At 32.8% G+C, this 23,234-nt stretch overlaps 3 protein-coding genes across 7 annotated transcripts in view; 1 reads left to right on the forward strand and 2 right to left on the reverse strand.

Moving 5' to 3' along the window:
* Nucleotides 1-1,746: 1,746 nt before the first annotated feature.
* LOC120089430 (glutathione S-transferase 2-like) lies at nt 1,747-6,377 on the reverse strand. The gene is made up of 10 exons (XM_039046891.1): nt 6,190-6,377; nt 5,983-6,085; nt 5,794-5,850; nt 5,532-5,617; nt 5,365-5,436; nt 5,004-5,057; nt 4,726-4,801; nt 3,987-4,048; nt 3,170-3,229; nt 1,747-1,997 (listed from the first exon to the last, which is right to left on the reverse strand). Exons 1-10 carry the CDS (start codon nt 6,190-6,192, stop codon nt 1,890-1,892), a joined length of 681 nt encoding a protein of 226 aa, XP_038902819.1. The 5' UTR covers nt 6,193-6,377; the 3' UTR covers nt 1,747-1,889.
* A 6,565-nt stretch (nt 6,378-12,942) lies between these two features.
* LOC120087628 (60S ribosomal protein L10) lies at nt 12,943-14,416 on the forward strand. Its single transcript, XM_039044467.1, has 4 exons — nt 12,943-13,102; nt 13,191-13,692; nt 13,797-13,878; nt 14,181-14,416. Exons 1-4 carry the CDS (start codon nt 13,093-13,095, stop codon nt 14,247-14,249), a joined length of 663 nt encoding a protein of 220 aa, XP_038900395.1. The 5' UTR covers nt 12,943-13,092; the 3' UTR covers nt 14,250-14,416.
* Nucleotides 14,417-19,758: 5,342 nt separating this feature from the next.
* The window catches only part of LOC120087847 (ABC transporter I family member 10), a 4,393-nt gene continuing 917 nt past the window's right edge, over nt 19,759-23,234 (reverse strand). For 2 of the 5 annotated variants that reach the window (XM_039044787.1, XM_039044785.1), the window contains exons 4-8: nt 22,565-22,651; nt 21,284-21,409; nt 21,071-21,193; nt 20,404-20,612; nt 19,759-19,972 (exon numbers count right to left, since the gene is read on the reverse strand). In XM_039044787.1, coding sequence (XP_038900715.1) covers nt 19,936-19,972; nt 20,404-20,612; nt 21,071-21,193; nt 21,284-21,409; nt 22,565-22,651 — 582 coding nt within the window. In that variant the 3' untranslated portion in view covers nt 19,759-19,935. Of the gene's footprint in view, nt 19,989-20,030; nt 20,068-20,255; nt 20,613-21,070; nt 21,194-21,283; nt 21,410-22,564; nt 22,652-23,234 lie in introns of those variants that run through there. The other 3 variants (XM_039044788.1, XM_039044789.1, XM_039044790.1) reach the window with 3 other exon arrangements.

Below are 23,234 nucleotides of genomic sequence, written 5' to 3' on the forward strand. Positions count from 1 at the left end.
AACCTCTTATTTTTCAAAGGTACATGTCAATATTGAGTTATATTTACTAATGGATTTTATGCATACTTTTTAAAAGAAATTGAAAGGTAGTACATGTCAATTTTCAAATTTCATTTTATAATTATTTTAAATTTATTAGTAAATCTAAATATCAAAGACTAAAAGTAAATATTTAGTAATAAAAAAATCAAGGTTAAAAATATAACTTTAAATCTAAGGATCAAATTAAAACAAAACTCAAACATCAAAAGAATAAAGTTGTAACATTTTGGAACTTAGAAATTAAACTAAAATAGAACTCAAAACTTAAGAACTAAAAATCAAACCCTTTGAAAACTAAATAAAAACTAGATCTAGTCCGACTAAAAGAATATATTTTCCCGTTTCTTTTCTTGATTGTTTATTCCTTGAATTTTTTTGCATTGTATTAGATAGGTCTTTTAATTTGGAAAAAACAAATTAATAAGTTTCTAATCTTCAATTTTACTTTAAAAGTTATTTGATAGGATCCAGTATATGAGACACAAAAGAGTCCATTTAGATTACTTAGAGAAAAAAATATTTTTTAGAAAAATCATTTCATGTCACATATTTTATAAAATCTATTTAAAATAAAAATAAAAATGGATTTCTTTTGTGTTAAAAGCTAGATCCACATGATGTGTAATGCATAGCTAAAAACCATTTTTCATTTGCCAATGAATTGGATCCACCCGGATTTGATCAATAATGGGATTCTTGGCTAGATGATTTAAAAACACTTTTATCAGATGATTTTTTTTTTTAATGGATAATTACAATGAATAACACTTTTAGAGCTAATAACTAAGTATATAACAACATTTTTAAAGAATTATAAATATAACAAAATTTATCCATGATAGACTCGATCGTTGATAAACTCCTACCAGAGATATAGTTTATCACTAATAGATTCCAATGGCTTGATCTAAACTTTAACCATATCTACCAAAAAAAAATGTGCTATATGTGCTAATATATCTTTTATTCCGCTTCAACACATCAAGATGCTCAACATACTAATATTAACATGTCACTCAAAATTAAATACGAAAGGCTCTCTCTCTCCGATATGTTTGGATTGAAAAAGAGGTACAAAATGTTAAGTTATGTCATGTCAAAAGAGAAGTATTATTTGAGACTGAACTTTAGAAGTAGAACCAAGTGGGGGAGATTTATTTGTTTTTCCTTCTCTTTTCTAATAACAAAATTTATAATTAAAACAATAGTAGAGAATCAGACCTACCAATAAGTCAACAGAATATATCATTTCAAGTCTAAAAAGAGAGAGTAAAAACAAGTAATAATTATTCTAAAAAACAAGTAATAATTCCAATTTTGAAAGAAAATCAACACAAAACACTATCATTTCAATTAATAAATGAATATAGAAGGATAAGAAACAGACTACAGATTCTGTTATGTATGTCTTAAAGAACATAACATCAAAAGTCAGAAACCTTTATTAATATTATGGTTGAATCAATTTAATGTACAACCTGTTTGGATTGACTAGATAAAAGAATGTTTTCGAAAAAAAATCATTTTTATTTGAACTCTTTTGATAAAAGTATGTTTAAAATATACTTTGAAAGTGTTTCAAAAGCTATTTTGAATTGTTGACAAATCTTTTCAATTTTTTCAAACTTATTCAAAAAATTAAATATTTGAAAAGTTAAACCAAACACATCCGTAGTCTATTGTTCATATGTGATGGAATCAAACTATTCCTCAAGATTTTGAAAGGGCAGTTCTTTTTTCTTTATTACTTCAGCAACTTCATCATCAATAAAATACACCCCCCCAGACGCACGCAAGAGTTCAATATGATCCAGAAATTGAGAATGAAAGAGAAATACTAAAATGGACTAGGTAGAAGTTTGGGTAGCATCAGGCTGCTTTGCTGGCGCTGCATCTTGAAATGCTGCTATGCCATTGTATTCCTCATTCAACCTGCTTAATAGAGGAAATTTGGACTGCCAAACAAAATATAAACATTGCTTAGCAATTTCTATTCACAAGAGAGAAGGAGAATATCAATTTAATCTCTACCATAGACAAATGATTAATAAGATTGATACAGAGTAGTATCTATTTGGTCCTTAACTTTCAAAAACATATAATCGGCCCTTGAGCTTTCAATTTTGTGTTACTTTAAAAGTGTTCAATAGATGTCAAAACTTTCAATTTTTTGTCTAATGAATCCCCCACCTATTCAAAATATTACATTAATAGAAACTATAAACTTTCAATTATCTTGTACATCCATGAAATTGAAACAATTTAAAATATTGAATATGTCAAAGACCTATTAGACAAATAATTGAAAGTTTTAAAATCTATTTAGAAACTTTTGAAAGTTTGAGGACCAAATAAACAAAAACTAAGTTTAAGGAGGACTAAACTTGTAATTTAACCTAAAAGAAAATACCATATTTAAGCACTACAAGAGGCTTGGACTTTCCCAAAGTAACTACACTCCAAACTCTTCCCATCCCAAACCCTCTACCTATTGTATTTATAAGGTGAAATTACGAATTTTATCCAAGAATTTCAAGGGGGTGTTTGGCCCAAGAAGTTGGCGTTGAAGGAGTGGAGTTGTTAACAGGGCCAAGGAGTTAGTGGCCCCTAAAAACTCCCTGTGGACCCACAACTTCACAACTCTACTCTTTCCCTAAGCATCTCCAGAGAGTTTTCTCTAATAAGTCCTAAATTGAAAAAAAGTTTAATTTTATCGAATGTATAATCACTTTCCAAAGAACTCTTCATTCAAAAAACATATACCCCTTTTGTATCCTAATAATATCCCAGTTATTCCTAACAAAGCAATCTTCAGTATCTCGTTAATCAGTGAAGTAAACATCCATAAGATGATTGGCTAAAAGATTAGGGTAATCATAGCTTCTAATTCTAATAATAGCAATACTGTACTTCCTAGCTCCTATTGCTCTCTTTCTCTTCTTAACAAGGTTTGGAAAACGTAATTACGCAAAAGATAACCAATGAAGGTCTGGACTCTGGTCCTAAAATATTTTGAAGCAATAACAAACGGAGTTACACAAGGTATAATAGTACACCTTGTTATATTATTAATGAAGCTTTTCAGAGGAATGACACAAAGCTCTAATAAGTTAGGAACCAGTAATACCATGTCAACACTGAATCTGCTGATGGCGCCAAGAATTTGGGGAGCCAAAAACAAGTCCGCCTGCAGATGATAAGAAATGGTTGGTCTCAATAGATGCATAAAAGAAGTTCAATATAAATTACTCTTTCTAGTTCTGTAAACTTAAGAAATGTATTGTATTTTTCTTAGAAGAAGAAACATGTATCATTATAAATGGACTCTTAAAAGAGACTAAATTCAAAAAGGTTTACAAAAGAAAGAACTCAACTCTACTGAAAAGATATAACTTTTAACACAAGTATTCTATAAACTTATCCTATTTCCTTCTAACCACACTTTCTAAAGAAGGCCTTAAGAACATAGTTCCAAGGATTTTCTCCTTTCCTTTGAGGGAGTCTCTCTGATTGTTCTTAAGAAGCATCATTGAACTCTAAAAGGTATTTAAAATAGATTGCCAGCAAATAATCTGAAAATCACAGTTGGAGAATAAGTGGTCCAGAATCACTCTTTTTCTTTTTCTTTTTTTTTTCCCCTCCAGAAAATGTACAAGGAGAGAGAATTTGGATATGACAAATTCTACAATATATCATTTATATTCACCCCTTTCCAACAAACATACCAAGAAATCTATTGAATTATTGCAATACTGTCTCTGAATTATAAAATAGGTTAGGATCTGTGGATAGAGTTTCACAGAGGACTACAATAAAAATATCAGTGACCTTTAAACGCAAGAGCAAACTGCAAGATGATATTCAGATGAGGCAATCCCTTAGATTTTCTAAACAGAGCTATCATCTGTATCATGGATTACTCTTAAGCACAAACTCAAACTAACCAGAAAGATTTCGTCTCCAGTAGCATATTTCCCAGCATGAGCTTTTAGCAGCTTTTCAAGTGCTGAAACACATAAATGCAAAAATTATAATAATAAAATAAAATAATAATAATAATAATTAGGGAAAAAAAAATCAGCAATGTATAAATTAAGAGTTGAGAGACCATGAGCTTTTAGCAGATTTTCAAGTGTTGAAAGTGAAACACACATTAATGGCATAAAAATAACTGTTTCAGCAATTATATAATCAAGAGTTGAGATAACTGAGCTTTTAGCAGCTTTTTCTTTTTTTCCTCTCCCAAGTTGAGGGAGGGTAATTGAAGCTAACCGATAACAAGTAACCCAACTAACTAGACATCAGGTATGTAGATTAAAACTGGACATGGAGTGGACACAATCGTTGTATATATGTCCCATATCCATTCCATGTGCTAAACTTGTCTTCTATAGGAAATTTAAGAGAACTAGTTCAGCCTAAGTTCTCTTTCTTATCACGCACCAAGTCCTTTTGTGGTCTGATTATTTAAAAAGGGTTGATTTCTATATATGACCAGTAAGTATTTGTCAAGTGTGAGGACCATCAGAGTTACCAATCAACAATCTTTTCTTTTCCAATCTTCATATCTTACTTGTCCAGAAAGTTTCTTCATGAAGTCTTCATATCTTACTTGTCCAGAAAGTTTCTTAGATTTCATCACAGCAGAGAATTCTTTAAGTTTCCATCACAACTCAAGCTTACCTGTAAAACCTTTTTCAATGTGATGTTGAACCCAACGAAGTTTCTCTGCTGGACCAGATTTTTCCTCAATGTACTTCTGTAAAGTGAGAAAATAATTCATTAATAAATAAGAATAAAAACCTCAAAAAAAGGAGGGGGGGGGGGAAAAAACAAGCAGAGGGAGAAAACAAACAAGTGAATGGAAAGCATTATAAATATAACATTTGAACCCGGGCCTGGAGGAAATAAAAGGGCACCAAACCAACTAAAATCCAAAAGAATGCATGTTGAACACTCACCAGAACAGCTAGATTTTGAAGAGGCTGTATGCTAGAAGAAACAATGTTTGCAGCCTGAAGAAAAACTTGGAGAAGTTATTTAATGTTGGTACGCAAACATACAACTGTGGCTAAAATGGTTCTCAAAATTTCAATCACAATCCTACATCAGTTATACTGTGATCAAGAAAGAATTATTAGATTCCCTCCAATGCGGTCCTTTAGCCACATAGCTTTTATACAACTGTAATGTAATTTTCTCAGACAGATATTAGTCGCAGCCCCCATACGAACAAGTTCCTCATTATTTTGCCGCATTTCTTGCCATTTGCAGGAACTAAACGTACATTAATCCCAAACATGATTAACAAACGCAAAATACCTGGTAATTAATAGCTCTTTTACTAAGATCACGAGGCAACAGAGGATGCTGAGGGTACTTCTCCTCCAAATACTGTAAGTTTAGAACAAGTACTAGAGATCAATTAAAAGTAGACAACTGAAAACCGCAAGCTAACTACAGATAATTTGGAAACAAAAAGCACAAACCATTAATATAGCAAAAGAGTCGGCAATAACAACATCCCCATCCACAAGAGTGGGTACATAACCAATAGGATTGAGCTTCTCATACTCTGAGCATCGGGTAAACAAAGTAAACGTAGAAATTAGCTTCAAGTTCCACAATTTCAAGCCGTTTATTTGAAAAGCAGAATAAGATTATAGAAGAATACATGCTTCCTCGGAAAGAAATGAGCAATTGTAGAAAAATCAAAATCAAGGATGCAGGGGGAGATTGCATAATAATTACCGGGAGTGAATTGCTCTCCCTTCAGTAGGTCAACAGCTTTGTACTCGAAATTTAGACCTAAAAAAGTAACAAAAAAGAAGGATACGAAGAAGAAGAAGAAGAAGAAGAAGAAGCAATCTCAAACAAGCAGCTGAGCTAACAATCGATTGGTAACCATATAGAAATGAAAACGAAGAAAAGAGGAAAGACCTTTCAAGTTTAGGGCAATTCGAACACGGTGAGAACAAGAGCTCCTCCAGTACGAGTAAAGCTTCAAGGGAGAAGCTGGGACCGGCGACGCAAGCGTTTCAGTCTTGAGTCGACAAACAGAAGAGGAAATCGAGTTAGTAAGCTAAGGGAATCAAAATCGAAAGAAAGCAAGATGAAATCGATTGAAAGACAGAAGGGATCATGAACCATGGTGATCTGATGAACGGAGAGTCCAAAGAATCAGAAATGAGCTGTTTGATTGAGAACGATCCCCGATTTCTGCACTTCCTCTAATCATCTCTACTAGTTTGAATGGATTAATATCTCATCCCAATTCCCTTCATTGTTTTTTTGACAAACTTTGGATTTTAGTATGGCTCTTTGCCAAAATAAACTAAATACATAGGAAAAATGGCAAAAATGGCAAAATCTTTAGGCTTGGATGGGTTAGGATCTTAAGTACAACCCTCGTTTGAAATAAAAATTTTCTAAACAAGCTTTCCTACCTTCTTCCCATGTGTTTGAATAGTAAACACTATTCAAATCTATGGATTACATTTTTTTTTAAATTTAATTTAGGTCACCACTACTAGTGACCCAGTCGGCAAACTTCCGACAATCCTGACAATGGAAGTCCGATCACCGTTTCTATCCAAACTTCGATCGTCATCGGTCAACTTTGACCACCACCTCTGGTGATCGTGATCGGCCAACTTCGACGACCACCGTCGGCGACGAACTTCGACTAGTGACTCTGGCCAAACTTCGACTATCATCGACAACTTTGGAAAACATTAATAAAAAAAATTAGTATATAACAAACCAAATAAACTTGTATATAAAAATACTTCTAAGAGTTGTTGTATTTTTATTTTAAATCAAAAGTGTTTAAATAAAAAAATTTCTAATTCATTCCAAATAGACCCTTAGTTTAAAGATAATAATATTTTCTAAATAAAATTTTTTTCTTATATTTTTTCATTTGGAGTTTTTTTCTTTTTAATTATTATTATTTATTAGATTAACTTTTTTTAATTCGCTCTCTTCCCTTTGTTTATATGTTTACTTTACTTCAGAAAATTTCCTTTATTTATTTATTTATTTTTTCTATTTCTCTTAGCTATAAATCGATCACCACAAGGAGCATCCCTTATATGCTTTTCTTCTACTTATTATTACTATTACTATATACACATTTTTAATAAAAATTGAATAGTAAGGAGGAGTAAAAAGTAAATTGAACTAGATTTTTGCGTAATTATGTATATTTATTTAAATTATATGTGTACAAAACCTTACTTTAAATTAGTAAAAGAGACAAATGTTTGTATAACATTTTATTTCAAAACCTAATAAAATCAAAATATCAAATTATAAAACAATAAATTAAATAAAATTATAATCTTAATCAAATTTATATTTCAAAATTCAAAAAACAAATATTCTTCTAAATTTTTTCGATTATCTTAAACTCAACAATTAAAATAATTAAGATGACAAGTTTGAACTAATCTAAAATCTAACCACGGATCAAACACAAGAAAATGTTTCACAAACTCAAAATTTATAAATCTGTACTTCATTCCCAAGCTTCCTAAGTCTGCACTCCAAACACGGGTTTCTTAAACCCATACTCCTGCATTCCAAACACAGTTTTCTTAAACCTAGACTAGCTAAACCTCCAAGCCTAACCCACATGCTTAACATTCTCAGACTTAGCATTCCAAACCACCAAACGCCCTACGGGAAAATTGGAGGAAATAGCATGTCGTACACGTGACATGTATTTTTTAATCCTTAAATTATCTTTGGTATGGTCGATTAACCGTTTTTTCGAGTACTATATAATTGTTACACCATATATAAATTCTAAATAGAAATACCAAATTAAATTGTCTCTTATGGCTTGTTATGAGAATCATGTATCAATTTTCAAAGAATCGTTGGTTATGAGACTTCAACCTAACGAACTTAAGAGATGTCGGATTTTTCTCCCATTTTAAAATTTGAATTAGCGGTTTCATATCTTTAATTTGATTTAACCACTTTTTGAGACTATTCAAAATTAATTAATCTTTAATTTGTTTATCATCATTTTGATTTTAATTTTTAATATATCTTTAGATTTTATATTATTTTATTCGTTTTTTATTATTTTAAATTCGAATTACAATTTTTTATTCTCATTAGAATTTTACTTAATATTTTATACATATTATCATCTAGTAAATTATATGTTTCATTTAAATTTTATCATTTTTAAACATCTTTTATTCATTATCATCTTAGTATATTATATACTATTAATTCGTCTTTTTGACAAACAAATAAATATTCTCTTTTGCAATCTCGTTGTTTTTGCTAAGCCTCTACAACGAGTTAGGCTTCTTTCGTAGCTTATGTGATTGATGGAGTTATAAATACAGTGTAACGGTTAAAGCTTAAATGACAATAGAATTATGAATACAGTGTAATGATAAATAAACGAGTTCTCTTCTGATTATTCTCCTCTGAATTATATTTGAATTTATATTTTATTATCAAATTAGATTTTTATCGAATTAATCACCATAAACAAAAACTTCCTGATTTTTCTCTTCAGCTTATATTTGAATTAATCTTTTATTTTCAAATTTGATTTTATCTAACTAACTTTCGATTTCTTTAAATGTTTGTTATAAATTCAATTGTATATAAATACTTTTTCATGGTTGTATACATATCATTATCAAATTAATTTGATTTTTTTTCATATTTTTTTATGTTTTCAATTTTTCATATAGAAACACGTAAAAATGGTTAGTTGTACTTAAAAAGAAGCATATAAATGGGAAACATTAAATGTTTGAAACATGTGCGATATTGTTTATTATTAATATTATTATTATGTTGTTGTTGTTATTATTATTATCATCATTAGAAAAATTATTTTAAATGACAAAACTGCTAAAAATATTTACAAATAATAATAAAATATCCCAAGATTGCAACAGATCGCAATAGACTACTATATCTATCATGACACATATAAACATATATAGTCTATCGCGATCGATCATGGATAAACCTTGAAATTTTTTTATTATTTGTAAATATTTTGATTCATTTTCCTATATTTGAAAATAATCCTTATCGTTGTTATTATTATTATTAAAATAAGATAACAAAAAACTTTAAATCCCATCCTCTTCATCTTCTTCACTTTGCCCCAAAAATCTATTTTTCTCCTTCTCATGTCTGTAATCATTGGTTCAACAACCCTTTCTTGAATTCCATCATCTTGGCTAGCTTTGGGCGACCACCCTCGCCAAGTCGTCTACCTTTTTCACTCGCACCCATGTTTCCTACTTTTGTTTCCACTTTGAACACCGCTTTTAACAATGACGTTATGGGATTGATAGTGTTTAAAGTTAGCTTTCAAAATCCTATGAGCAAAATGATCACATGGAATGAAGACGTTGAAACTTCCTACAATTGGTTTGGTGTCAAATGCAATCATATTTCTAATAGTCACATCGTCTTGAAGTTGCAATTCCTTCAAAAACTCATTTGTCAACAACTTCATTGCTACAATCAACTTTGCTTTTTCTCGTCTTGAAGGAAGTCCATCGTTGTGGACATCCATAAGTTTCTAATGGCCCTCACCTCCCGATCATCATCTTCCCTTGCATATACGTGTTCTATAAACAGTCGGAAGCATTAAGAATCATATTGGGTGATTTTTAATTTTTGCTTTTGGAATGTTTAGATACTATATATTTGTGGTTTTATAATGTTTATGTAGAGTGTATATGTGGTATTCGAATTGGTTTTTAAGTAGTGTATCTTTGCATTCTCATTTGTACTTAATTTTGTTGTTTTAGGGTAGTTTTGTCATTTACTAATTAGTATTTATCTATTATATAAATTCATTTTGGTATTTTTATAATTTCGAAATCTTTTTGTCATTTTTCCAAATGAAACTTAAAAATTTGCTATTTCTCTTGTCAGTCTTTCCTAAAAATGAATTTTTGCCCAAATAAAAAAAAAAAAACAAATGAAATTTGACCTATCTTTAATGTCAGTCACTTATGAAAGTACTATTTATCCTCAAAATGCATGCGAGTGATTGACGCTCAACATTTATATTGTTTAGACCTATCCTTAATGTCAGTGACTTGTGAAAGTACTATTTATCCTCAAAATGCATGTGAGGGATTGACGCCCAACATTTTTTCTCATTTCTCCTTCTCTCGTTCGATTTCTTCCTATTGCTTCTTCCTCTCTTCGTACTCAGATATAACTCTACGTTTTATGCTCGACTTTTCTTAAATTAGCGATATGCCTTCTCTTGAATCAAAGATGGAAGCCAAACCATAAATCAGTGTCTCTTGATCTGCACTTCATCTTTTTCTTATTTTTATTTTTTAAATCAGTGATATACACTTCTTCTTCTCCTCCCAAATCAAAGATAGAAGTTGAAAGGTAAATTAGAGCGAAACCAAGGAGCGAAAGAAAGAAGAAGTGCAAGGCCAAGGAGCGAAAGGAAGAAGAAAGAGCAAGAATCCGAATGAAGAAAAAAAAATGCTGATTTGATGAGAAAAAAGATGGAGTGCGAGAGAAAGGAAACCGAAACGAGAGGAATGAACGAGAATTTGTGAGAGCATAAGATTTTGTGAGTGTTTTGGAGTCAAATCGGTATAATCACATTCGGTTGACGTAAGCAAAAGACCATTTTTCGAATGTTTTTTAACCATGGAAAATCATTCAATATATTTTTCTTCACGAATTCAAAAGAATTTCCTCTACGCTCAACTAATTTTCTTCGAAGGTTTTTCTCAATTGCAAAGTTAAAAGTAAAATTCTACGTGTGTGTCAAAGTAGGTACCAAAGACCTCAGGTATATCATGACTACACTATGAAAATACATTCATATGGATGTAGCAGGTAATCGTCTTGATATAACTTCAATGATTGAAAATCCAAATCTTGAAACATACTTATCACTTTTGAACACTTAAAATCATATCCAATCAATACATGATTTCATAATAAACATAAAACATCCCAAACGTATATGAAATCAAACTTCATTTAGAATCATGAAAATTTCATTAAAAATTATAATTAACAAAAAAACACAAATACTTAACACTTGCTTAAAATCATATATAATATTAGTTTTTCATAAAACTTCATAATACTAGTTAAATAGTGAATAGTTTTTATTAAAAAACCACTCACCAAACTTCTAGAATGTAAAACTTGATCATAAGTTACTCTAATTTCAGTTTGCCATGGAATACCAATTTCGTCACTACGTAGATAGTTACTTATTTGATCACCCACTTGAACCAAATACAATAAATTAAACCAACTCATTTACCCAACTTAATTCCATTCCTCAATTCAACTCTCTCTCATTTAACTCCCTTCTAATTTTTAAATTCCCTGAAATTTCTCATCTCTCTTCATTTAATCGATCTCTTACTCTATTCTCACCAGCAAGTTCCCTCGAGAAGTATTCATGCCCCACAAGCGTTTTAGACCGAAGGCCCCCTCTCTTCCTACTTGTTTTCTTGTTTGTATTATAGGGCTCTCTGCACTCTTGGAAAAAATCTTTATTTGCTTCTTATGGGCTTGATATTAACCAGCATTGCCTTTTCATATCTCGTCTTTTTTTTTTTTACAGATGATAGTATTACTTTTCTCAAAGTTTCGAAGGATAGTTGAGATACAATCAAGAAGTCCCTTCAATGTAATGAGATGACGTTGAGACAGACCATTAATCTTGATAAGCATGCATTCACGATAAGGATGAACTTGAGTAGGGTAAAAAATGATCAAGTTTGGGATTAAACATTACACTTCCCTTAGTTATTACCTTGGTATACATTCTCAAAATGGTTGGTATAAGAATAAATTCTTTATAAGACTCAAAGATTGTGTCCAGAGACTCCCAAAGGGTGGAAGGAAATCTCTTCTCTCTTAGGGGGAAAGAGATACTTATAAAAGTTATTGTGCAGGTGATGGCGAACTACATAATGAGATGTTTTTGTTAACTAAAAAACATTTATGAACAAGATTATAAGTCTTGTGCAAGGTTTTGGTGGAGCTCTTTTGAAATTACGAGAAAAATTATTAGAGGAGTTGGAAGAAGCCTTGCTTGAATAAAGGTGCTAGAGGCATGAGATTTAGAGAGCTGAATCTATTTAATCAGGCTAAGCTTGCAAAGACTAGTTGACAAATTGTTAGGAACCTAGAAAGCTTACCAAGGAAGAACGTTAGAGGTCGGCATTTTAAGGGTGATTTTCTAAACGCGTCATTGGTTCTAATTCCTCTTTAACGTGGATGCATAATATTTGAAAGAGAATTCTCTTTTCTCAATGGTTATAGGTGGAAGATGGAAAAATAGAAGATACATCTCCATTGCCCAAGACCGATGGATCTATAAATGTGGGAATCATATGCCAAATTTTATTCGGGATGACTTTGGAAGAAAGAGGATTAAAGATATCTTGAACAAGAATGGGACATGGAAGGAGAATATCATGGTAAAGTTTTCGTTCCAGTTGATAGAGAAGATATTATTAATACCCAATCAGGAAGACCTAACTCAAAAGATGAAGCTATCTAGAGTTCGGTGAAGGGCATGTAACGGCCCATAATGATGGAACCCTCACCTTTTTTGTACTAAAAAAAAGTTGTATGATATGAAGTTTATGCCTTTCTCCGACTCATAATGGTTAGCTTTGCAATTACTAATTGCAAAGAGGTATTTTTTCTAAAATTAAAAAAAAAAGGCGAAGGGTTTTAATGTAACTTTGTTTTCACTCTAGTTTTTTAATTTAGTTAAAAGCCATGGACTAAGCACGCTTATTTTTTAAAAGTTTGAGGCAAAACAATAATATTAATAATTTTCTCTAGAATTGAAAATAAAAAATGAGAAAAAAAATATAAAACGAAAATGAAAAAGAAAAAAATTGTATGATTTGCAATTGGGCCTTTTCCTAGCCCGTAATAGTGGGCCTTTAGGTTTGCTTATCATCTCCGGAAACCCTACTTTATAATCCACCTTCATCTTTCCTAAACCCTAATCTAGCAGTCGAAGTTTTCCAACAGCACAGAGCCATGGGAAGAAGTATTGCTCTCTCAATTCTACCTGCAAATTACAATTCAATTGGGGATTTGTTGATTTGTTCTAATTGTTTTTGCATTTGATTTTGTAGGACCTGCTAGATGTTATCGTCAAATCAAGAATAAGCCGTATCCCAAATCGCGATTTTGTCGCGGTGTTCCTGATCCCAAGATCAGGATTTATGATGTTGGAATGAAGAAGAAGGGCGTTGATGAATTCCCTTTCTGTGTTCATCTTGTGAGTTGGGAGAAAGAGAATGTTTCCAGTGAAGCTTTGGAAGCAGCTCGTATTGCCTGTAATAAGTACATGGCGAAATTTGCTGGGAAAGATGCGTTTCATTTGAGGGTTAGAGTTCATCCCTTCCATGTTCTTCGAATTAACAAGATGCTTTCATGTGCTGGAGCTGATAGGCTCCAAACTGGTATGAGAGGTGCTTTCGGTAAGCCACAAGGAACTTGTGCAAGAGTTGCCATTGGTCAGGTTCTTCTTTCTGTTCGATGCAAGGACAGCAACAGCCAGCATGCTCAGGAGGCCCTCCGCCGTGCTAAGTTCAAGTTCCCTGGTCGTCAAAAGATCATTGTTAGCAGGAAGTGGTATGCCCCTTCATTTTGATATCATCTGATCTATATTAAGTTTCAATTCCCCTCCATTGGTTGTATATTTGATTGAATCATGAATGTTCAAACTTCTATCTCAGGGGATTCACTAAATTCAGCCGAGCTGATTATCTCAAGTTTAAGTCAGAGAACAAGATTATGCCAGATGGTGTTAATGCAAAGGTATTTGATCCCTGATAATTGCATTTCCGTTTTAATCTAGGAGAATGAATCTAATTGTAGTTAGGTGAGGGTATTTTTCCTTCCATTTAATGGGAATTTGTTGCATTTAATTTTGAGCTAAATAGCATATTTATTTCCTAGAAATGCTATGAATTGGGGCTTCCTTGTTATAGCCATTAGGACCATATTTTTAACTGTGATCTATTATATTTCCTGGTTGTTCATCGCTTGTGTTTGTTTTGAGTTGCATTGTTCTTAAATTTTTTGAGTTAAACTCATGGTGTGAAAATTGGACTGTGCAGCTTCTTGGATGCCATGGGCCTCTTGCAAACCGTCAGCCTGGAAGAGCTTTTCTACCCCAAACTGCCTAAGCTAAGCTAGTTAAATTTCCATTTCTAAAATTATGTGGAATTAATGTCGACATTATTAGTATTACCATCGTCTCTGTTTGAACATTGTGAAATGAGCGAGTCTCTTTTTTGCCTTGGTTTATTACTTTTTGATATTGGAATGAAACTTCATTTCTTTTGATTTTATACCTAGTTGCTTAAGAAAGTATTTGTTTGTTCTCTTACAGAACCTTGAACAGATAGGTTTCTTTTATCTGAGGTGAGTCTGTTTAGAGTCTGTGGTTCATCAGAATTACCATTTTCTAAGTCAAGTCTCAATCTTTATACATTCTATTTGCACCATGAGATAACCAGAAAATAGCTATTGAAAATGATTTGAGGTGGTAAATGAAAAGTTATTGAATGATTTTGATTAGGCATAACCACTATAAATTATCAAAGTTATACTACTAACAGATGAAAATGCATTCACCTCATTAAGGTTCGGTTTGATCTCCAAAAATGATAATCCATTGTTGATGTTAGTTACAGTTCAGCATCAAGTTGTTCCCTGGTTGTTCATTTTAGCTTGTTCATTCAATTTAAGATAAGTGGAAATTGACCCAACTCATTGAGACATGTCCTCAATTAAAATAATCTTTGAATTGGAGGTGTCATTCTCATTCCTTTATCTTTTTCTTTATTAATAGTCTGACCACTTTTCATTCTTGACATTGTTTTGCAGTCAATTTTTTTTAAGGTCTCCAGTTCAAAGATTCTTTTAATTGAGATATGTCTCAACCAATTGAGTCTTATCGTTTAAAGTATGATAGCATATTGAAGTATGCTCTTGTATTGTTGACTAGGATATCAATTTGTCACTACTTCACTTATGCTGAAATATATGATGCCTCATAGGCTTTAATTCTAAAATTGTTAACATTGTACCTTCTATTATTCTCCTCTCTTTTTAGTAACAAATGGAGTGGTGATAGTACTTTAGATGATATTCTATCTTAGTCTTTATATTTTAAAATGTTTTGATTTATTATTGTATTTTTAATAAATCTTAAATTTATTATTGTATTTTTAATAAATCTTAAAATTAATCCTCATAGATAGTTTGACGTCAATTTTATGAAATTTAGTAAAATAATAACAATAGTTTTCATTCAAAATTAGATACAACATGAATGTGTTTTCAAATTTTATAGATGAGAGACTAATGGAGACTAACTTTGTTTTGAAAAGTTCACCATTAACTAATTGTTAGAGACTATTTTAAAATTTATTAAAAATTCTTAAATTAAATTAAGTCATTTGAAAGTACATAAACTAAAATAAATAAAAATATAATATGTACAAAATAGTTAAGCTCAAATATATTATCCCTACCTTGAATGTATTAAATAAGCTATAGCTCAATATCTTAAGATATGATAGACTAGAATAAAAATTGAATGCATAATTCAAGGGGTAACGACAAGATGATATACAAAGAAACAAGTTCTTTGGACTTGTTTGATATGTCCTCTTTGATAATCATTTAATTTTTTATTTTTACATTTTAAAAATTAAATTTGTAATTACTAATTCTATATGTTGATTTCTTTCTTTTGCTAATTACATTATCTATGACCTCTCCTAGATCGTCAGTCGAAAGAGTTTTACTATTTTTTGTTTATCATATCCTTTCGTTAAACCATAGTTTTGAGTGAAATTGGTACATATAGATACAATTAAATACTAACAAATTAAGTTGACACAAAAAAGATGAAAGTTCACCCTCTAGCCTAAGTGTTACTAGACTATCCTTCAAGTTTCGGGACAACTTGAGGACCTTGATTCGTTTTTCTGTTGGAGATGAGCGTCATTGATCGATGTGATTTGATCTTTGTTGGAATGGGGTCCTATCTTCAATAGTTTGGTATGATGGTCATTTAGATGCAAAGGTTGGTGACTTTCTCTACTCTAGTGGGACTTGAGCTTAGCCTTCTAACTTCGAAGAACTAAATGAACTATTAGAGTAGGTTCAATTATAGTGCTTGAGGTTATGAGGGAGGATTGTGTGATTTAACTTCTTTCTTGTTCTAGAGTATCTTCTATTGCTAGTGCTTGGACGTCCTTGCGATTGTGGTGCCTTGGACTAGTCTCCTTTTGTTTGGAGGTAATATTCCTAGATACTCTTTATTGCATGGCTTGCTATCTATAATCAGTTATAGACATGGGATCACATTAATAGGTGGTGTTTTAGTATTCCTAGTGTCTGTGTTCTTTGCACTGATTGAGTTGAGTCTTGAGACCATTTATCCTTGAAATGACCTTTTAGTCATTGTGTTTTGGGGGAGGGGGGATCACTTATGGCGTAAGATCTAAAAAGTTACATGGTATACTGTTATATATCCTTTTTGGAGAGAGCGTAATATTTGTATCCATAACTTACCTTGCATCCTGTCTAAGTGTTTAGTCAATTTGTTGTCTAAGGTTTTTCTATGTTCTTAAGGGTTTGGGGCTTCTATTGAGGGGATTCGTATAAGCTATTCTCCTCAAGACCGAGCTTGTTCTTTTGTGTGTTTTGTTATGCCTTTGTTGTTGTTGGTTTTTTTTTTCTTTCATTTTAATCTCTTCTAGTCGTGTTGCACTTGTGGCTTAACCTCAAGTTATGAAGTCAACTTCTATTTATTGCTATTCAATATATTTGTGGAAAATAAAAAACCAAGGTTATTATTTTAAAAAATATATATATAAAGGAATGATTTGAAAATTGTAAGATTATTTGAATATGATGGGAAGCATTTAGAATAAACATCGAAGTACAGTAGATTCAAAAATGGCAACTTGTGGGATATTATAACCACTGAAAGCAAAATCCAAAATCAAAGATGGGAGACTTCGAATGCTTTTATAAGAAAGTCTCAAGTTGAAATTTGGTGATAAATCCACTACTAGACAGATACATATAATATAATTTTTATAGGTCAAATTTCGATAATATTTTAGGAACCAACCTCTTCTAATAGTTGACTCTACTTGAAGACTCTTCAAAATCTATTTTCAAACTTCAAGGGTAATTAAAAATCAAATTCAAACTTTGATGACCAAGGACCAAACATGTTATGTAAGTTAGTTGTAGCATGTGAGAACAAAATATTATATAAAGAGAATGAATATATATATCGAAAGAAACATACACAAGAATGAATAAGTTGTCCCCACAAACCACGGGTCCTTTCAACATGCATAAGCTAAGCACGCTTAACTTTAGAGTTATGATTGAGCCGCCGAAAAGGAAAGTACACCTTGTTGGTATAGATAGTAACTTTCAATTCTTTTAAGCCTTTCTTAATCATACTTTCATGTCCTCAGAATCCCTCTCATTCAGATGTGATATCGATTCATTCATGTACCCTTCCTGAACTCGGGTTGTTATATGCCACGCTTCCGTTCGTCGACAATGTGCCTAGCCGAAGCTGTCGTCGAATGCACACCAGAAGACAGATCCGTCATCGACTGCATTCCCCGATCGTTTTTGTCCCGTCCGTCGCTTGACCCTTGTTTCCGGTCGTTAGCTTCGACCGCCTCCAATCGCTCGACCGCGGGTCTCCAGCCACGCAAACGTCCCAGCCGCGCGAGTTCTTCTTCCGCCTCTGTTCGTCCGCCGCACGTCTGTGTTCCGTCGATAGCCGAAGCCCAGCGCGCGTTAGATTGCTCACCTCGTTCGATTGCACACTAGAACAGTGTCGATTGTTGCCGATTCGTGGTTGGTTTCGCCTGATTCTTTTGTTCAGGGTAAGTGTCGGTTCCCTTTTGGCAACCCACCGTCTTTTGAGATTCTTGGACCTAATTTGTGATTGGTTTCAGGAATGTGCGGCGGTGAAGGAAGTTCTCGAGTGGAGTAAGGTCTCGTTTTGGGACAGTGCGTTATCCTGAGGTAAGTGGTTTACTGCTGGTTGCCCTAAGATTTTGATAAGCCTGCTGAGGAATTCTTATGCCATATCTGAAATTGTGATGAAATCTGTTATGGATATTTCTGCTGAATTCGATGTGCTGAATTTGAAGTATTCATACTATGATGAAGTTGGACGTAAGGGTTAAGAGGATACTGTGATAAGGTGCATGAGTAAACTGGGGATAGTGGGCTAATGTTGATGTATGAATAGACTGTGTTAAGGCTCGATGTATGAGTAGACTGTGAAACAGTTGAAGTATGGGTAACAGAGTTAAAGTTTGATGATGAGTCATGACCTTGATTGCATGACGTAGCCAGAGCGCAGGGGAATGCCGGGACCATCAGAGGCCGAATCCAAATTCCAAATCCTGGACCTTGGGTGTTACAAATGGTATCAGAGCGGAACCTCTCCCAGTAAGATGTGGTTCGAGGACGAACCAAACGGAAGCTGGTGGGCATGTAACGACCTGAGTTCAGGAGGGGTACATGAATAATCGATATCACATCTGAATGAGAGAGATCCTGAGGACATGAAAGTATGACATAACCAGGAATCCAGATTCTGAATCCTGGTCTAAATCCTGGGCCTGGGGCGTTACACGATGTGGAATCCCCACAGGGATCTAATAAGGAATTCCCCGCGAGGAATTAGTAGGGAAATCCTCGTTGGGAAACAGGGAATGGGGCCCCGCAGTCCCCGTTTCCCCGACGGGGATGGGTGGAATTTCCCCAATGGGGCCGGGGATGGGGGCCCGAGTCCCCGATCCGATCAGGGCAAGGAATCCTCGATTTGACCAGGTATGGGGTCAAACCAGGGATTTAAATCGGGTCCCAGTCGGAGACGAGGAGGCAATCCTCGCCTCGTCCTCAACCCCCGATTTTTTTAATTATTAACCTATATAATTATTATTATTATTATTATTATAACTAAAATTAGAAAAAAACTAAAACAAAACTTTTATTTATAATTTTTTCTAATTATATATATATTATATATAAATATATTCTATACTACTAAAACAGTAGCTAAGCTACCGTTTTAGTTAATTTTTTTTTTAATTTTAATTTTCAATTTACAATTTAAACATTTTAATAAAATAAAATTTTAACAATAATACTAAATTATCGCATAAAATTTACAATTTTAATATAAATACTAATTTAGTAATTCTAGATAATAAACATAATAAAATAAAAAAACAAAGATTTTTCTCTGTGAGGGCCCGAATACCCGACCCCCAAAACGAGGAATGGGACGGAGATGGGATTAAAAATCCCTACGGAGACGTGGATGGAAAATGCATCCCCGCCCCATCCCGGCCCCATTGCCATCTCTATGTAGAAGGCATCAGAAGAAAGAAAAACAAACAAACAAAGAAGTCTGGTGTATATAAAAGATAACCCTTTTATGCTTTTCATCAAGCAAAGGATGATTCAGAAAACCATCAAAGTTCAATCACATTTCCGAATGTTAGGTCTTTGACGAGACTTTGGAATCTTAAACTTTTCCCTTCTGACAAATCAAGACAATAAACAAAAATAAGAGAATTTGTAATTGAGATTTATGTATTTAGATCATCAATCATCATTCACTTTATTTTAATCTCTGTTGAGAAGATGATTATAATAAGAAGAGATCCATACAAATCTCATAAACTTCCTCGAAGATATATCAACTCATTGTATAGATCATTTGTAACATGAGTTCCAACAATAGACTTCTAAGTTCTAACACTACGAGTCTACTCTACTAGCTTCTCGATGTCACAATGTCCAATGTCATGCACCTTCATGGATCTCTTCACTTAAATCCAACCTGATTAATATTCAGACTCCACAAACAGCAAACAAAAAGTATTCAACCAAATCCAGACATGTGCGAACTTACTTTAAGAAGCCAATAAATTGCAGCTGATAAAATGTCATATGATATAATATTAGGCTAACAAAATGCATAGTATATCAGAAGCTAATTGCAATAAAACATATGAAGATACAACCGATATATAGCAGTTGATATATTCATTAAGGTTAATTAGATGGAAACAGAAACAGAAAAACCAATATAAAAACAAAGTTCAGTAAGGAAAGGACTTGAATGGTATAGACAGAGTATGAGCTTACTTCAATATGTAACAAAATAATGCAACAACAAAATGATTTTATTATGTAACAAGATGAAATTATGTACTGAAATGTTATAATAATGTGACAAGGAAAACATCAAGTGAGAGAAATGACACTCACGAATAGTAAATACGCTTGATATAATCTGATTGTTTTGTTTGGATGAAACTTTGGATACTTGCCACATCACCATGCATGATGACTTTTCCGTCTTCCATGTAGATAGCGCCATCTGCATACTCGAGTTCTTCTAAACGATGGGTCACCCATAATGCTGTAACGTCTTCTGAATTGTGCAAAGAGTTCCTAACTGCTTTGATCACCCCCATCTGATTTAGAAAAGAAAATGTTGAAAAAGGAAAAATAAATAAAAGTTCTAATCCTAGAAATGAATGCAAGAAGGGGTTTTTGGTTTTTGATTTTTAGTTTTTGAAAATTAAGTCTATAAATACTCATTCCACCATTAAATTACTTGTTTTATTATCTACTTTTTACCAGTGTTTTCAACAACCAAGCTACGTATTGAAAAAAAAAAAGTAGTTCTAAAAACTTGGTTTTGCCTTTGGAATTTAGCTAAGAATACAACTCTTTTACCTAAGAAAGATTCAAAACATAGTAAGAAATTGAGAGGAAATATATCTGATCATTCCAAGCCCTATCACATGGGCCACCTAGGGAGTGGGTGGAGATCAGATTTGTTTGCAAAAATCAGCACAGCATGTCAAATTCTACCATTGGGATTATGTGATGGAAAATTCATAAAATCTGCTTATATGATATCAAATACCTGATCGTTCTCATCAAGAAATGTGGTCAGTTCATCTAATAGAAGCACTTTACATGCTTCAGCCAAAGCACCAGCAATGGCAACTCTTTGCTTCTGACCGCCACTCAGCGTTTGGACGGATCTCTGAGGAACAAGAATAAAGAATTTTCAAACTAAATTCTGCAGTTCTTAACAACTTTCAATTTTGATAAACTACAAATATATACGGCTTGCCTGAAGGTAGCCAGACATGCCAACTGCACTGAGAGCTTCCAAAACCCTTGATTTAACTTCATTATCGCTCAGATTTAACTTACCGAGGCCAAATGCAACATCAGCTTCCACAGTAGGCATAACTACCTGGCAAACAAAAGAATTATTTGCATCAAATGTTTATTACAAAAATACAAGCAAAAAGAAAGATGAAAAATCAGTACAACTTTTTTGTTTGCAAGAATGCCATATGCATGTTTGAAATTCAATAGATTTTCCAAGGCTGGCAACTTCGCTATTTCTGTTTCTTTACTATCTTCTAAGGATATATTTTAGGTCAAAAGTCAACCTAGTCCTTGAATTCATTCGTGTTAACACTAAACTATCAAAAGTTTCAATTATGTCCTTAAACTTTTGATATCGATTTAATAAATTCATACCACTAACATTTTTACTAAAATATTAACATAACTTACCAATTAGACTAACATGTGATGATTTGTAATGACGTGACACAAGGGACTATGTCAACTAAATAAGATAAGGGTAAAACGGCAGAAAAATCTGGGGGGACGGACAAGCTATAGCACGTGTATTTTATCCAACTAGTCCACTCTCCCAGTCCCATGCTACTTGCTGCCACATCATGTTAAATGATTACTCCATTGTCCAGTCAATATGCCACATCAACATTTAAGTAACAATGGCAACAAGAAGAATTAATTAAAATCAAATTGAAAGTCCGTAAATGTAATTGAAACTTACATAGTCTAGAAACTAGACAGAACTCACCATCAAAGTTCAAGACTTCCAGGCTAAATTTGTAATTCAGCTAAACTTAATTGGTGAATTAGCTAATATTAAATTTGTTTTGCATTTTGATCCAAAGATGAAATTAATCATGTTTGAGTGAGTATCGGTCATGTATTTCTTTGCATGAGTTAACACCCTACTTTTCCAGTGCTTTTTCTGACAAAGTCCATTCTTCAAACCAATGCACTGGCATTAAATTTTGAAGATGATTTCAGAAATAGAATACAGAAAGCCTCTAGAGGAGGGATGAGCTGACTATAGCTAGTAGTAGTGACTAATATAATAACTTTCAAAGCTAAAGGCTCTGATGCGAAACCAACTACGTCATAATAAACCAACAATTACTTCAAGTGCAAGAACCATGGTTAAAACAACAAATATATACTTAAAAAGAGGAGCTTTGCCATAACAGTAAATTCTCTTTCAAGGTGCTAAATTCAGCTGCAATGTTATCATACACCAACTGAAGGTTAAAACGGTGAAGGTAACCTGATAGTCTGGGTTTTGGAAGACAAAGCACTTTGGCTTCTTGACGTATACTGCACCAGTTGTTGTATTCAAAAGACCAGCCAATACCTATATAGGTGAACACATCGAGGACTTATAATAGAATCATCTTGCAATATTGAGCTACAAAAGTACAGTGACATATTAGGGCCCATTTGATAATCGTGTTAAATTTTGTCCTCTTTTTGGATCACGAAGAAATGCTATCATAAATGGCAATACCTGAAGAGCTGTTTCAAGAAAAGCTTGAAATGTAAGAAAGATACCCTCTAAAGTTGAAGGTTCAAAGCTTGAAATGTAAGAAAGATACCCTCTAAAGTTGAAGGTTCAATGAACCTTCAACTTTAGAGGGTATCTTTCTTACATTTCAAGCTGGCATTAGAATAGGTGGAACCTCCACAGAGATTAGTGTTATGGCACTTCACCATATTAAGCAAGATACAAGAAGAAGTTAAGGATTTTGAACTTGTTTGACAAATCGCTTTCAGATCAGAACAATTTCTAATTTGTTTTCAAAACTGTTAAATCCAAAGTGTATTATGCGTAGAGAAGTCACTATTTTGTGTTTCTTTTAAAGAATAGATATCAAACATGTATGGCCTCAATCTAAACAACAGATAACTTCTTTAAACTATATATATATATATATATA

The sequence above is a fragment of the Benincasa hispida genome, chromosome 10, assembly GCF_009727055.1.
Source record: "Benincasa hispida cultivar B227 chromosome 10, ASM972705v1, whole genome shotgun sequence".
Classification (NCBI taxonomy): domain Eukaryota; kingdom Viridiplantae; phylum Streptophyta; class Magnoliopsida; order Cucurbitales; family Cucurbitaceae; genus Benincasa; species Benincasa hispida.

Coding starts and splice junctions, on each gene's coding strand:
- LOC120087628 (XM_039044467.1), top strand. Junction 13,693..13,796: donor ATCATTGTTAGCAGGAAGTG/GTATGCCCCTTC, acceptor CTTCTATCTCAG/GGGATTCACTAAATTCAGCC. Junction 13,879..14,180: donor CAGATGGTGTTAATGCAAAG/GTATTTGATCCC, acceptor TGGACTGTGCAG/CTTCTTGGATGCCATGGGCC.
- LOC120089430 (XM_039046891.1), bottom strand. Junction 5,437..5,531: donor ACTCTTTTGCTATATTAATG/GTTTGTGCTTTT, acceptor CTAAACTTACAG/TATTTGGAGGAGAAGTACCC. Junction 4,049..4,725: donor CATTGAAAAAGGTTTTACAG/GTAAGCTTGAGT, acceptor TATGTGTTTCAG/CACTTGAAAAGCTGCTAAAA.